Below are 15,136 nucleotides of genomic sequence, written 5' to 3'. Positions count from 1 at the left end.
CTTGCTTTCCTCCACACTGCTCCATCAATGAGGCAGACATTCAGGACCAGAGATCTGTGTGGCTGCACAGAATGCTGGTTTCTAATCCTGCTGTCCACAGTTCCCATTCTCTTTTACATGTCAAAGACGTAGGGAACAGAAAAGAAATCAATCAGCTTCTCTTTTCTTAGGTTCCAATGTCTAAACACATTTTCCTTCAGGCCCTGGATGGTGCTACTAACTGGTTAGAGCACTGGCTCCCACACCTGAGGGTTGTGGGTTTGGTTCCCTGCATATTAACAAGAATGAGTGACAATAAGCAGAGAACCTGGGATGCAGGATCAATCCCTGGCCCCTGTCGAGGTGTGTGTGGGAGGCAACCAACTGATATTCCCGTCTGTCTCTGTCTCTCTCTCAAAAATCAGTGGAAAAATATCCTCAGGTGAGGATTAACAAAACAAAAATATTTTGGCTTCAGGTTGGCAGATGAAAATACCAAGGAACTGCAAAATGAAAGCAGGCTGCGCTGAAAGGTAATAACTCTTTCCTCCATTCTTAAAGAAGAAAAAAATGGAGGATATAGTAAAAATAAACACTACATTCCCTCTTATTCCCCAGGGTTAGAAAGATGCAAGGAAACAATCCCCTGTGGTAATTACATGCTTGAAATTGTGAAGTTTTTCAAGTGACTGTGGATTAAAGTTAATTACTAAGGAAATAAGATTATTTCCAGTAGATGACTGTACATGTTACTAGTACCAGTTATGACGCAAGTAGTTTTTGCATTTTGATTATTTTTAATTAATGAAAAGAAAGAGGCTTACTTTCCTCTACATTATCTTATACACTGGTTCTTTTGACCCTTGCAAATTCTCAGTAAAAGAGATATGTGAAGAGAAAGAAAGAAAAATTACGTGACTCTGTGGGCCCTAAACACGGTCACCCCTGGTGGTCTACCAAAACCTTTTCACTCATGTCTGTTAATAAGCAGTTACCCATACATACAGCATTCACTCTTGTAACATTTCTTATGCTTTTACAGTGTTATCACCGAGGAAACTAAGTTGATTCAAATATGGTGCCTACTGACTGGGGATGACAGTCTACTGAAAAAGGAGCAAGAGTGATAGGAGAATTTAAATGACAGGATGTTACACAAGGCTTTTGGAAAACAAGGGAGGGGCTATGATAAATGATAAATACAATTCATATATTCACATGCTGGTGCACCCCCTAGTGCCTGGTCTGGATGCTGGGGTGTGATATCATGGTGTGCAAACACACACACCATTCTTGACCTCTTGGAGCCTGCAGTCAGACTAGTGGGAGACATTACTCAGGTAACCACAAAGTACATGTAAAGTTACAACTGGTATAGTGACATGATGGAGAAGTCCACAAGGCTGTGGGCACTCACAGGGCTGGGGAGTGCCTTTGTGGGCTCTAGGTGAGGGAGCGAGCAGGAGTGACCTATAGGAATGGAGAAGGAAGAACTTCAAAACAGAGGAACAACATGGGTATATGTGAGCAAAGTATTTAAGGATGGAGGCAGGGAAACTGACCCTACAGGGAAATACAGGCCATGGGAAGGATTTTGGACTTTATCCTGGGAGCAATGAAAAGCAATTAAAGATTTTTCCTTTATCTTTCTTATATTTATTTTTTAAATAAGCGAGTAGGATGGGTTTGGGAGGTTTCAGAGAATTTATCAAGAGTTGGTCTATTAGCTGAGTTTTGAAGGATGATTAGAAATTTGCTGTATAAAGGGAGGAAAGTGTGTTTTAGACACAGGAATCAACATGTGATTACATAAAGGCCCAAAACCATGTAGTGCCATGGGAAAATGGGAGAAGTTTGATTTGGCCAAAATGAAGAGTAGATCAGAAGAGAGGAGGCAGAACATAAAGAGTCACATGGAAGCTAAGAAGGAATTTAATTCTAAAAGCCACGTAGAGCCTCTGATGCATTTTAAGCAAGGGGAGGGGAGGGCTGGGTGAGAGCACACAAATTCTGAAGTCAAAGTTTTGGGTTTAAATCTTGGCTCTGCTCCATACAAGGTCTTTAAATTATAGTTCCTTCCCACATTACACTTAGCATGGTGCCCAATTCAGTAAGTCAGCTACCTGCACTTTAGAAACCTCATGGTGAGCACAATACAATACAGAGGGCACTGAGAGCAGGACAGGGAAACAGCCATCTGGGTGAGGGGTAACAATGGACTAGGCCCGTGGTGGGCAAACCGCGGCTGGCGAGCCACATGCGGCTCTTTGGCCCCTTGAGTGTGGCTCTTCCACAAAATACCACGGCCTGGGCGAGTCTATTTTGAAGAAGCAGCGTTAGAAGAAGTTTAAGTTTAAAAAATTTGGCTCTCAAAAGAAATTTCCATCGTTGCGCTGTTGATATTTGGCTCTGTTGACTAATGAGTTTGCCGACCACTGGCCTAACCCCTTGAGTGTTGTAACGCCACTTCTTCAAAATAGACTCGCCCAGGCCGAAAACTGACTTCTGCGCTTGGGCCACGAAGTTTCAATCGCACTGTATGTGCGCGCCCGCATGTGGTATTTTGTGGAAGAGCCACACTCAAGGGGCCAAAGAGCCACATGTGGCTCGTGAGCTGCGGTTTGCTGACCACTGGGCTAGGCCAGTGGTCGGCAAACTCATTAGTCAACAGAGCCAAATATCAACAGTACAACGATTGAAATTTCTTTTGAGAGCCAAATTTTTTAAACTTAAACTTCTTCTAACGCTGCTTCTTCAAAATAGACTTGCCCAGGCCGTGGTATTTTGTGGAAGAGCCACACTCAAGGGGCCAAAGAGCCGCATGTGGCTCATGAGCCGCAGTTTGCCGACCACGGGGCTAGGCTAACGCAGTGGGGATGAAGAGGTGTGGAGGGGCCGGAGAGGTATCCAGGCAGAGTGTGTGAAAGAACAGGGAGTGAGGTAAAGACAGAAAGGCACCTAGGACAAATGCCCAGTTGCCAGCTTAGTTGTGGCAGGTTTAGATGTAGTGTGAGTTGCCTATTCGTTCTCTGAGGTGGGCTTGCAGGAAGCAAGTGAGTGATGTGTCTGGTGCTTGGATCAGGGGCTTGGACTGAAAACAGGCTTAAGAGTCCCCACAGAGGTGAGCAATTGAAACTATGGATTGTGATAAAATTACAGGGAAGTATGAAGAGAAAAAAAAGAAGGACCAACCACAGAAACCTGGGAAATATGATCTATACTTCAGGTGTACTACTACAGTCTCAAGTGAAAAGTCTTTCAGATATCAGGAAGGAAAGCTGCCTAAACCAGGTGCTAAGACTGAACATTGGAGTCAGGATCCTAGGGGCCGGAGCGGGCAGAGCCTGTGAGCAATGACCCTTCCAGAAGGCTTCCTGATCTGAGTCTGCTCTAATTTAGTTACACGCCCACCATGGAATTCCTTTCTTTAAGAGTTTCAAGTTTCAGGCTAAAACAGACAATTAAAGCTGTGCTTATTTCAATGTCTCCACAAGTTTAGTAGTCTACCGTGGTACTGAAATGTTTTCATCCTTAGTCTGGGAAGAAAAGAAGCAGAATGCTAATGTTTACATTGTGAGTGCTCAATAAAGATTTGTCGAACGAATGAATAAGAGACATTTGAACCAGGGAAGAGGACCAATGGCTTTTTCTGACTCCAGTCTGGCTACAAGGAAGAATTTTCTCAATTAATTTTGCTTTGTGCTTACTAAAGGGCAAAGGGATTTTTATTTTATTATTATTATTTTATAATCCTCACCCAAGGATATGTGTTTTTTTTTCTTTTAAATTGATTTTAGAGAAAGAGAAACATCAATGTGAGAGAGAAACATTGATCAGTTGATTCCCGTATGCTCCCCAAAGGGGACCAAACTCGAAACCTAGGTATATGCCCTGACTGGTATTCGAACCTGCAATCTTTTGGTGTATAGGACAAAGCTCCAAACGAGTCACCTTGCCGGGCAAGGGGGTTTTAGATAAGAGATGCTTCTGCCTATGGAAATGCTTTCTGGTAAAACATCACTCTTAGGGACCAGATCAGGGGAGGAATAATTATATACGGAAAATATTGTATTTATTCTCAAAAGGCAGAAAGAAATGTGTGAGGCATTAAATAAATAATCTAAATAATCATGCTACAGAGTAATATTCATAATTATAAGTAACTGATCAAATGACTAATTTTAAATAAACTATGCCAAAGGAGGAGTACTAAAAACACTTTAAAAATTACCCCAGAACCCCTGGCTGGTATGGCTCAGTTGGTTGGAGTGTTGTCCTGCACACCAAAGGGTTTTGGGTTCCATTCCTGGTTAGGGCACATCCATGGGTTGTGGGTCCTATCCCCAGATGGGGCACGTATGGAGGGCAACCAATTGATGTTTCTCTCTCACATCGATATTTTTTCTCTCTCTCTAAAATCAATAAAGGAAAAAAAAATTACCCTAGGCAAATAAAATAAGTAAATAAAGATAAGGCTAACAGATGTATTAATGACAACTAATGAGGGTACCAGCCATCCTAGCTAATAAAGAGGGAATATGCTAATTGACCCTCACGCCATCGCAAAGATGGCAGCACCCACAGCCAATAAAAAGGGAATATGCTAATTGACTGTCCCACCCTCAAAGATGGCAGCACCCACAGCCAGTAAGGAGGGAATATGCTAATTGACTGCCATGCCCTCAAAGATGGTGGCGCCCACAGCCACAAGATGGTGGTGCCCAGTCCCTTCAGCCCAGTCCCCCAGTCCCTTCATGCCCGGCTGCTCCATGTGCCTGCCTCCGGAGTCCACTAGTCCCCTCAGACCCCCAGCCGCTCAGGGCCGGCCTGAGGCGCAGGCAAACCTCGGATGGTGGCTGCCCAGCTGCCCAGGGCCGCCCGAGGCTCAGGTAACCGGGGCCGACTGAGGCTTGCGCTGCCAGCAGTGGCAGCAGCAGAGGTGTGTGGGGCATCGCCTTCCCCTGATTGCCGGGTCGCCTCCCGCCCCTGAGGGCTCCTGGACTGTGAGAGGGGGCAGGTTAGGCTGAGGGACCCCCTCCAGTGCACGAATTTTCATGCACCAGGCCTCTAGTCTATTAAATAAAACAATTACTCTGAGAACAGATACAATCAATGAACCCTGATGAACATTAACTAGCAAATTAATAACATTGATATATGAAAGATACATAACTGGAGTAAGAAAAGTGAAATAAGCATATAAAGAGTGCTGCAGATTAACTTAACACCTAAAGTCAGAGTGTAGAAAAGTGAGATAAGCCATAAAGAGTGCTGCAGAGTAACTTAACACCTAAAGCCAGAGTGCGAAAAATTGCACCTGAAATGTTCAGATGCTCTCCTGAAGCTACATTACTGCACACAAAGTACTCACAGAAAACGTCTTCTTTATTACCAAGCTGGCACTGTATGATGTGTGATGTTTCATTAGGAACAATTTTTTTTCCTTCCAATTATACTCTCCTAACTTAAGTTTGAGTCATTCTCTCTAATCCAACATATTCAACCAATCACTAAAATCAGCAATTCTGCTTCTCAATATGTCTCTACATTACTATCACCATTGCTCCAATCAGGCTTTCACCATCTTTTGACTCAACTAAACTAACGCTACTACCTCCCAAATGGCCTCCAGTCTTTAGTTCCTTTTCATTTGGGGCTGATCTAGCTAAAAGGTATACCTGCTGTCTGCTTGAAATACTAAAATGGCTTGGCACTGCCTGGAACACATTCTTCGAGTATACTTTCATTTTGCATGCTAAATAAACTTCATCTAGTGCTAGAGTTATTGGCTCTGGATTCTTTGCTGAACTCAAGAACTGATGGCTGACATCAGAGATCAATTAGTTTGAAGACCATTTTCTTAGACTATGTCTTCTTGGTCTCCATTAGGGGTTCTTCCTTTGCCAACACCTTACAATCGATGTTCTCTAGAAAAGCATCCTAAGCCCACTAATCTTCTCAACATAAAATAGGATTTCTCAATCTTGGCATGATAAGACATTTTGGATCAGATAATTCTGTGTTATGAGGATTATCCTGTGCTTAGGAGCATCCCTAACTACTAACTATTAACTACTAGATGAAAGAAGTATCCTCTTACCCAAGTTGTAATAACCAAAAATGTCTCTAGACACTGTCAAATAAAATTGCCCTGGTTGAGGACCACTGCCCTAAATACTCTTCCTGGAAATAACACCTAATAATAAGATTTAATTCTACTTATGCTATAAAATTCCACTTATGTGCCCGGCACAATTCTAAGCATATGACATGAGTTAAATCATTAAAGTCTTACCACTTTATGAGACAAATAAGTTAATACCTCCATTTTACAGATTAAGAATCTGCAAAACGGAGAAGTGGAGTGATTCATCCAGGATCACACAACAAGTCAGTGGTGATGACAACTCCAGTCCTGATTGCTGCCCTGAGCTTCAGACTCCTGTGAATAACTACCTCTGCTGGGCATCCCAGGTAACATTCACTCAAGATGCCCCCAAGGCCTTCCCTCCACAAGAGCAGATATTTCTGTATTTCTTAAGTCAGTTAATGGCACAACTTTTGTTTTTTTTGTTAATCCTCACCAGAGGATATTTTTCCATTGATTTTTAGGGAGAATGGAAGAGAGAGGGAAAGACAGAGAGAAACACATCGATTGGTTGCCTCCTGCACGAGCTCTGACCAGAGTGTGGGCCAGGGAGGAACCTCAACCAAGGTACGTGCCCTTAACTGGAATTGAACCTGTGACCCTTTGGTCTGTAGGCTGATGCTCTATCCACTGAGCTAAACCAGCTAGGGCAATGGCACAACTTTTACAATTAACCTCTCTGTGCCTCAGTGTAACTGGTTGCCTGGACGTCATTCTAGATTCTGCTTGGATTCTCTTCTTTATTCCTCAATCTAATCACTGGCGTCCTAAGAATTTTATTTTCTAATTAATCAAATATGTTTTTTTTTTCCTCTAGCTTTCACTATTCCTGTCCTCATTAGGGCCCTAATCTTTCCTCAGTACTATCATAACCAACTCTCATTTGGTATCCTTGTATCTAGCCCTCAAAATTATCTTCTATATTGCTGCTGAAGTAATTTGCCAAAAGTACAAATTTGTCCATGCCACTTTATAGCTTAAAGCTTTTTACTGACTGTTGTTAACTAAGAATAAAGTGCAGGTTCCTGAGCATGGCCCTTTGGCCATTAAATATATGACCCTTTCCAACCAGAGTCTCATCTTCTGTCACCCCCTGAATCACACTTTACTCTTTAGCAGCATTCTGCTCTTTGTCATGATCTGAGCATACTATGCTACTTCATGCCTTTGACCAGTGTCGTCTTATGGTTTTGTTCTTTTTTTGTTTTGTTAATCTTTACCCAGGGATCTTTTTTCCAATGATTTTTAAAAATAGTGGAAAGGCTGGAGGGGAGGTGGGGGAAGGAGTGAGGGGAAAAGAGGGGGAGAGAAAGAGAGAGAGAGAGAGAGAGAGAGAGAGAGAGAGAGAGAGAGAGAGAGAGACTGATGTGAAAGAGAGAGACATATCGATTGGTTGCCTCCTGCATGCATGCGACTGGGCATCGAACCTGCAACCCAGATACTTTCCCTTGACCAGTAAGTGAAACTGAGACCCTTCACTCTAATCACTGAGCACACCAGCCAGGGCCAAAATGTTTCTTTTTATCTACTTGACCAGGTAGATATAACCTCACCAGTGTGACTTAGATACTGTTTGCAAATTTATAGGCTGAGTTCCCTTTCCATGCAGGTATCTAAAAATTAGTTACTGCTTGAGAGGTTTAGTGTTCCTTTGGCTAGCCCAAGATGTTCTGATGTACCAATCACAGGGCCTGCCAGCTCAAACAGAGGGGTGTGTGTGTGGTGGGGGACTACCTAACTAGGTCTGTTCTTGGGATAGGCTTTGCTCTTAGGAACCCAATCCACAAGCTGGCCAATCACCAAGAATAAGACATGGTGTAATTAAATGAACTGGTCTTATCAGATTCTTGCTTTGAGAATTAATTTCAAATTCAAAGTGGATCTGGTAGTTACTAGAAGACACCAAATCTAATAGCATTCAGAGAGAAAAATTTGTAAAATACACACAGTGGTGAGTCAGAAGTTACAAGGAAGCAGATTAGAGTGCTGAAGCTTCGAAGTTCACAAAAGGTATAGAAAGTGAAGAGTAAGGATAAGGGACTCAAGAGCAAACAGGAGAATGGGGCAGACAAGGAAAAAGTTGTGCGCTACATTAAGGATGTAAAAGTTTATTTTTATTTTTTAAATATATATTTTATTGATTTTTTACAGAGAAGAAGGGAGAGGGATAGAGAGAAACATTGATGAGAGAGAAACATCGATAAGTTGCCTCCTGCACGCCCTCTACTGGGGATGTGCCCGCAACCAAGGTACATGCCCTTGACCGGAATCGAACCTGGGACCCTTTAGTCTGCAGGCCGATGCTCTAGCCACTGAGCCAAACTGGTTAGGGCAAGGATGTAAAAGTTTAAGGTCTCACTCTCCTGTTTCTGGTAATATCCTAAAAGCTGGATTTCCATCTGGACAGGCCATGATAAACATTTCAGCTCCTGAAGTTTTTGTGAGACCTTTATTCCTTTACTAGTGTCCCAGTGCATGAATTCGTGCACATTGAAAGGAAATTAGAAGAAATATTTTAATAGAAGTGTCAACCAAATTCATGATAGACAATGACAGATGGAAACACACGTGTGTGACTGGTGCCAGCGAAAGCTTTATATATAGATAAGCTTGCTTAATTAGACCTGCTTTCTGATTTAGCTAAACTTTTTCCAGTCCAGTGAAGCAACCCAACTTCTCTTTCAGGTAGTTGTCAGTAACACAGCAGTAAATATCAACATGAAGCAGATTATTATTGTAGATCATGCAGGGAGAACAAAGGGTAAAATACTTAACTGCAGCAGTGTTTGACTATATTCTGTGCAGTGAGAAAACCTGAAGTCATTTTCAAGGTCCACCATTTCTTACTTCTTTTCAGTCGGGTCAAAGTTCTAAGCTTTCTAAATGTCCGTTTTCCGGCTAATGAAAAGAAAATAGGATTCCACGGAGTCTCCTATCTACCTACTCCAGGACTCTGTGAGGACCAAATGAGATGAGGCACGGGAAAATGCTTCACAGATATTTGTTTACAGTGTAAAATGTTTCCACCTGGCTATAAAGCAAATCGTGTTCCTGGGCTGAAGAAACTCCAAGGAGGCTAGTGTTACAGAGAGGAAGCCAGGCATTGCTATGTGACATCATTACCTGGTGCCCCAGCCACCGTTTCAGGGCTGGGCTGTGGGCCGCATTTTGTGCCATGGGGTCTCGGCTGAGTGGGCTGCGATTTGGTGGGCTGTTGCTCTGGGGTGGTGGCGGGGCCTGTGTCCCACTTGGGGGAAGCCGAGTGTTGCTTTGTGGGCTCCAGGCCCACGGTGCCATTTCTCTGTAAATGGCCAGGGCACCTCACAACAGCTCCTGTGTTAAGCGTCTGCCCCTTGGTGGTCAGCGTGCATCATAGCCACCGGTGGGACAGGCGGAGGGACCCTTAGCATATTAGCCTTTTATATACATAGATAGGTAGATTGCTACTTGTGTCTCCTCCCACCCCTGTTGCCACCAATTAGGCCAAAAAGGACGGATTTGATTTTTGCAATTAAAAGAGCTAATTAAGACATAGGAAGTGCGCGTAGGGTGAGCCTTCAGCTTGTGCACATGTGCTACTGACAGGCCACTTCTGTCAACTCTTCCAATTCTGTGGGAAGTTCTATGTATGCAACAAACAGGTGTTAACTAAAGTAAGCCCTTGCAGCTTTCACCTCCATCCTTCCCACTGCAGACACACCACGAATGCTCCCAGAGCACGAACCGGCTCAGAGGCAAACGTCACAAGATCTCTCTTCCCAGACACAAGGAAGGGCAAGTCCCCGCGAGGTTCCAGAGGGCCCGCTCGCAGCAGGGATACCCTCGCTGGCACGGTTCCGAGCTGCCGGCGCAGGACCGAGGCTCCCCGCACAGCCCACCCGGACCTCCCGGCCCCCGCCGCCCGTCGGGTCACCTGTAATTGTAGGCGCTGAATTGCTTGCTCTCTCTCAGCATCGCTCGGTACAGATCTAACACTCGTGCTCGGCTGGAGGCTGCCATTTTGGAAAGAAAAAAATAAGTGGGTCCTCTTCGCGGAGGTCCCGAGTTTAACCGAATCACAAAATTTCAGCCTATGGAAATCCACGACCTCAAATGCAGTGTGGTTAGGTGAGGCCAGAGGGCCGGGTCTTGGCCTGGGCGAGCAGCGCCGCCGCCTCCGGCCGCAGCGGACCGAGCCCGGCGTCGCTCGGAACTTCGGAGGCGGGCGCAGGCGGGCTTCGGGCAGCTAAGGGGGAGGCGCCCTCGGGGAAGGCGTTCCTGCTCCCCCCCCCGCCCCGCCAAAGGCTCCGGCTAGCAGCAACGCTGGGAGCGGGCTGAGGGGCGGGCAGAGCCGAAGGGGCCGCCGAGGCGACAGAGCTAGGGCCTGGGGTGAAACTTGGGGGGCCGCTTGTGCACGGAGCCACGCTCCTCGGGGCGGAGGTCGGGGGCTCGCGTACTGAGGGCGTGCAGAGGGTCGGAGAAAGCCTTCTCGAACTGCGGGGGGTCATGGAGAGGACGCTGACGTCGGGGTCAGGAAGGGGATAAGGAGTTTCGCTGTGAAGGGCCCCGTGGCACCTTCGCCGGACGTCGGGCCGCGTTGCCCGGGTAACTGAACGCGTGCCTTGGGGAGGCCCCGCCTCCGGCGCGGACGCCCTGCCCCAGGCTGCGGGGGCCCCGCCCCTCCCGCTGGGGCTGTCCTCGGAACCTGCCTGAAAGGCCGTGCGGGATTTCCAGGGCCTTCGGTCCTGTCGCGCTCTCCCCGTGGGCGCCGAGTGTGGGCACCTCGCCGCAGGCCGGAACTATGGCGTGGCGCGTGCGGAGTCGACAGGTCAGGGATTCCCTGGCGCTCCGGCTCCGCTCGGGGCTACCGACCAAGGGGCCTCCCGGGCAAGGCCCGCCTTTTTGTCAAAATGGCAGCGCCCAGCGTCCCCCGGTGGGCGCGCTGAGGTGGGTGTGAGAGCCTTCCCCAGGAGAGTCAGCGGGCCCGCCGCGCTCCAGATTTGCCACCCCCCGGCCCGTGTCTCCCGGCGAGCGGTGGGTGAGTGCCGGTCTCGCTGCAGCGTGGCGTGCTAGTGGGCAGCGTGGCAGGGAGGTCCTTGACCATTGATTTCCCCCCTTTCTGGGGTGTGGGTTGAACTCTTCGGGTTTTGCTTTGGAGTCGTGAGTCCTGTCGAGTTTCGTCATCTAATACATGTGTACAAAGGTTGGGTTGGTTGGGCTGTAGGCGTGGGTGATTAATTTGGGAAGGAACTTGAGTGATCCACGCTCTCTGTTGCTGAGCAAGTTTCTCTTTTTCCTGAAGACGCCAACTTTTCTGGACTACCATCTTACAGTGGCGGGTGAAGGTGGGCGTTCTAGTCCTTGAAGGTGGACTTGGCGCAGGGAAGCGTGATCTAGGTCTTGTCACTGTGTTTGCAAAGCACTTGTCTCTGGAATCTTCCGTTATGTAATGAAAGTTAAGAAGAAGCACAGTTTTCTGGCCCCAAATACAGTAAGGACTACCCCTGTATACGTAAAAAAAAAAGTTTGCACTAACATCCATCTTAATCCAAACACTGAATTACGGTTTTGTTTCATCTCTTTAAGTTTATCTGGTTTTGAAATTGTTAGCGGCACCTCTCACTGGCACCAGAGAGGTGTTCCTGGGCAGCCCCGAGTTAGTGGGAGAGGGCTGGTCCCAGCCTCCATCCTTGTCTTCTCATATAAGTTATTTATACAGAGACCTGGACTGCATTCTGAAAAGCCAATTTATTAAAGCAGTTATAGCATGCACCTTTATTAAAAAAGCAAAGCAAGCAAATCTATACACCTGGCTTGTGAAGCGCAGAGGGGCTCTCGGCTAATCTGAAGAGCAAGTTGGATGGGGGTCAGAGGTGTACCGGTTAATAATGGCGGATTTTGTAATAAAAGAAAACACGATAATTTCAAGAGAAATATCAGAAGTGCTTTATTCAAAGTAATGTCCATCGCTAGCTACACATTTCCCCCATCTTTCAGGTAATTTGTGAATACCGTCCCAATAGAACTTTTCTTGTTTTGAGGCAGACCATTCAGAGACCCAATTTTCCACTTTTTCGTACGTTTTGAAGTGCTGCTCAGAAAGTGCGTGTGCCATTGATCAGAACAAGTGGTAATCTGAAGGAGCAAGGTCTGGTGAATACGGCAGGTGGATTAATACTTCTCAGACAGATCTTTTAATTTGTCTTTAACTGGTTTTGAAGTGTGTGATGGTGCGTCCTCATGAAGCATAATTATTTTGCCAAGTCTTCTGGCCCATTCTGGTCATTTCACGATCAAAGTGTGGTTCAAATTGATTATTTTTTGTCGGTAGCGATCAGTATTAACGGTTTCACCTGGTTTTAGAAGCTCATAATACACCACACCTTCCTGATCCCACCAAACACAGAGCATTGTCTTCTTTCCAAGTGATTTGGCCTTGCAGTCGATGTTGATGGTTGACCTGGATCAACCCATGATTTTGTGTGTTTGGGATTCTCAAAATAAATCCACTTTTCATCTCCAGTCACAATTCGATGCAAAAGAGACTTTCTTTCCTGCCGTTGAAGTTGAAGCAACATTTTACTGATGACTTTTCGGTTTTCCATTTGTCTTTCATTCAGTTGATGTGGCACCCATTTTCCTTCCTTTAAAATCTTTCCCATTGCTTGTAAACAATCGGAAATCGTTTGCTGAGCAACGTTTAATCTTTCTGCAGATTGTTTTTGAGTTTGACACGCATCTTCAATACTGCTTGTAATTGTTGGTCTTCAAGCTTTTTCGGTTGACCTGGATGTTCTTTGTCTTTCACATTGAAATCATCACTTTTAAAGCATTTAAACCAGCGTTCACAAGTATCTTGAGATGGAGCATGTTCACCATAAGCTTCCCGAAGTATATGATAACTTTTTCTTCAAAATAAAGTAATGAATTAAAACTTCCCGCAAATGCTCTTTTTTTGGCACGAAATTAGACATTTTTAAGCGTAAAAATATCTATGATGTTAACACCTTCAGCAAATTTGACATATGAAGTTTTGAAGCTTGTTGTCAATACAACAAAATAGCATACATATCAAATCGCATATATATGAACATATATGTAACTCCATCTATTGAAAAAAATCCGCATTATTAACTGCTACACCTAGTATATACCCTCCTGTCTATAGGTCTCAAAATTCCTCTGCTGAATATCTTGGTACATATTAATTCTCAAGGTCCCTTTTTACTTTATTGTGGCCTTCCCAGAATTCATGAGCAGCACCTGGCACTTTATCTTGCTAAGCCTTGAGACTGCTGGCTTCTCTGCTTAGGGAGTAAAACTGCACCTCCCCCCCCCCCCCCCCCACGCCTTTCCTTTCTGCATTTTCTTCTTAGGGAGGTTTTTAATCATTTGCTCTCAAGTGTCCTTAGTTGGGGAAGATAATGGCTTAGTTACAAGCTGTCTGCAAATTGCCCATACTGTTTGGCCTTGTTTTAACGTTCCTACCTCAATTTCCCTATTCCTCCTGCCCTGGAATCCTGTAACAAAATGACACTTAGTTTATGTCAATATATCCTTGTATTTTCAGGAATTTTAAGAGCAAGAGACACTTCTCTGACCTTACCACATTTACCACATATACTTTTTATATTACTCGTTAGAATGCAGTGGTATTTAAAAAAAAAAGCATGGAAGAGAAAATACTTTTATTGAAATCCCTTTAAGCTTACTATTTGAATTTTTAAGGGTCTCATACATCAGTTAATTTCAAAATAAGGTTTTTTTTTACAGGATAGCTGAACTTAAGTCACACTTGCAGGTAGATCACGTTATTGGGCAAGTCTTTCCTTAGGTTTTATTGAAAGGGCTTTTAATATTTTGAGTGTATATGTTGGCATTACTTAAATAATTTAAGACTAAGGGAATTGCAAATTACTGTATTATAGCATAAGATCCAGAGCAATTTTCTCTTAATATGATACAGTGTTGAATGCAGATGATATCAAATACTATGCAACACCTGGGAAAACTGCAACGTTATTGCAAATTAAAAATAGAAAGCTATCAAAGTTTGAAGAAAAAACTTGAAAATTATTTTGCCTTGTTTGAAAACAGTGGAGATTGCATCATCCTATATAATAAAAAGGTAATATGCAAATCGACTGAACTGCAGAACCACTGGTCGCTATGACGCGAACTGACCACCAGGGGCAGATGCTCAATGCAGGAGCTGCCCCCTGGTGGTCAGTGTGCTCCCACAGGGGGAGTGCAGGGGCAGTGGCATGAACCTCTCCCGCCTCAGAGGCAGTGCTAAGGAGCAGTGAGCAGGTGGGCGGTAAGGACCCGAGGGCTCCTGGACTGTGAGAGGGCACCGGCGGGCTGAGAGACCCCTCCCCTCACCTCCCCCCCTCCCGAGAGCACGAATTTTCGTGCGCCGGGCCTCTAGTTTTATTATATTTTGCTTTCACCTAGAAAATGATGTTGGAATAATTATTGTATACAATTTTTATGTGTAATTATCAAGTAATTTAATTCTTAGCGTGCACAATTAATGTATATAAATGACTTTAATTTTGTTGTATTCAAATAAAACTTTCCAAAAAATACATAAAGTTTACTGTGTTTGGATAGCCTGTTTATCTCTTGGTACAAGGTTAGGAATGTGGTAGCTTCCCAGTTGATTGTAAGCTAAGTCCTCACAAAAATGCTTTTATTTTATTTGAAATGGTCCCATATAAATTTTTGGAATATTGTTCTAGATCTGTGAAATATGTTGTTCGTATTGTAATTGGGATTGCACTGAATCTTTATCGTAGTATGGTCATTTTAATGATGTTAATTCTTCCAGTCCATGAACACGGTATATGCTCGTATCTTCCTCCATTTCCTTTTTCAATGTCATTTAGTTTTCAGAGTATAGGTCTTTTATCTCCTTAAATTTATTCCCAGGTATCTTATTTTTGTTGTTGCAATGGTAAATGGGTTTGTTTTGTCAGTTTCTCTTTCTGAGGTTTCATTATTGGTGTATAAAGATGCCATTGATTTCTG

At 44.5% G+C, this 15,136-nt stretch overlaps 2 protein-coding genes across 6 annotated transcripts in view; one reads left to right on the top strand and one right to left on the bottom strand.

Moving 5' to 3' along the window:
* The window catches only part of LYRM4 (LYR motif containing 4), a 138,868-nt gene extending 128,171 nt beyond the window's left edge, over nt 1-10,697 (bottom strand). For 3 of the 5 annotated variants that reach the window (XR_008557120.1, XM_028130182.2, XM_054721520.1), the window contains exon 1: nt 10,041-10,366. Coding sequence is in view for 4 of the 5 variants with exons in the window: in XM_028130182.2 (XP_027985983.1) it covers nt 10,041-10,126 (86 nt within the window). In the remaining variant the exon portion in view is untranslated. Of the gene's footprint in view, nt 1-10,040; nt 10,367-10,563 lie in introns of those variants that run through there. The other 2 variants (XM_054721519.1, XM_008154859.3) reach the window with 2 other exon arrangements.
* A 265-nt stretch (nt 10,698-10,962) lies between these two features.
* Nucleotides 10,963-15,136, top strand: part of FARS2 (phenylalanyl-tRNA synthetase 2, mitochondrial) — a 571,059-nt gene continuing 566,885 nt past the window's right edge. The window contains exon 1 of the mRNA XM_054721518.1: nt 10,963-11,144. The gene's annotated coding sequence lies outside the window, so the exon portion shown is untranslated. The remainder of the gene's footprint in view (nt 11,145-15,136) is intronic.

This window comes from Eptesicus fuscus, chromosome 9, assembly GCF_027574615.1.
Source record: "Eptesicus fuscus isolate TK198812 chromosome 9, DD_ASM_mEF_20220401, whole genome shotgun sequence".
NCBI lineage: Eukaryota > Metazoa > Chordata > Mammalia > Chiroptera > Vespertilionidae > Eptesicus > Eptesicus fuscus.
Note: the sequence above shows the minus strand (reverse complement) of the source record. Positions and strands in the feature narration are given on the sequence as shown.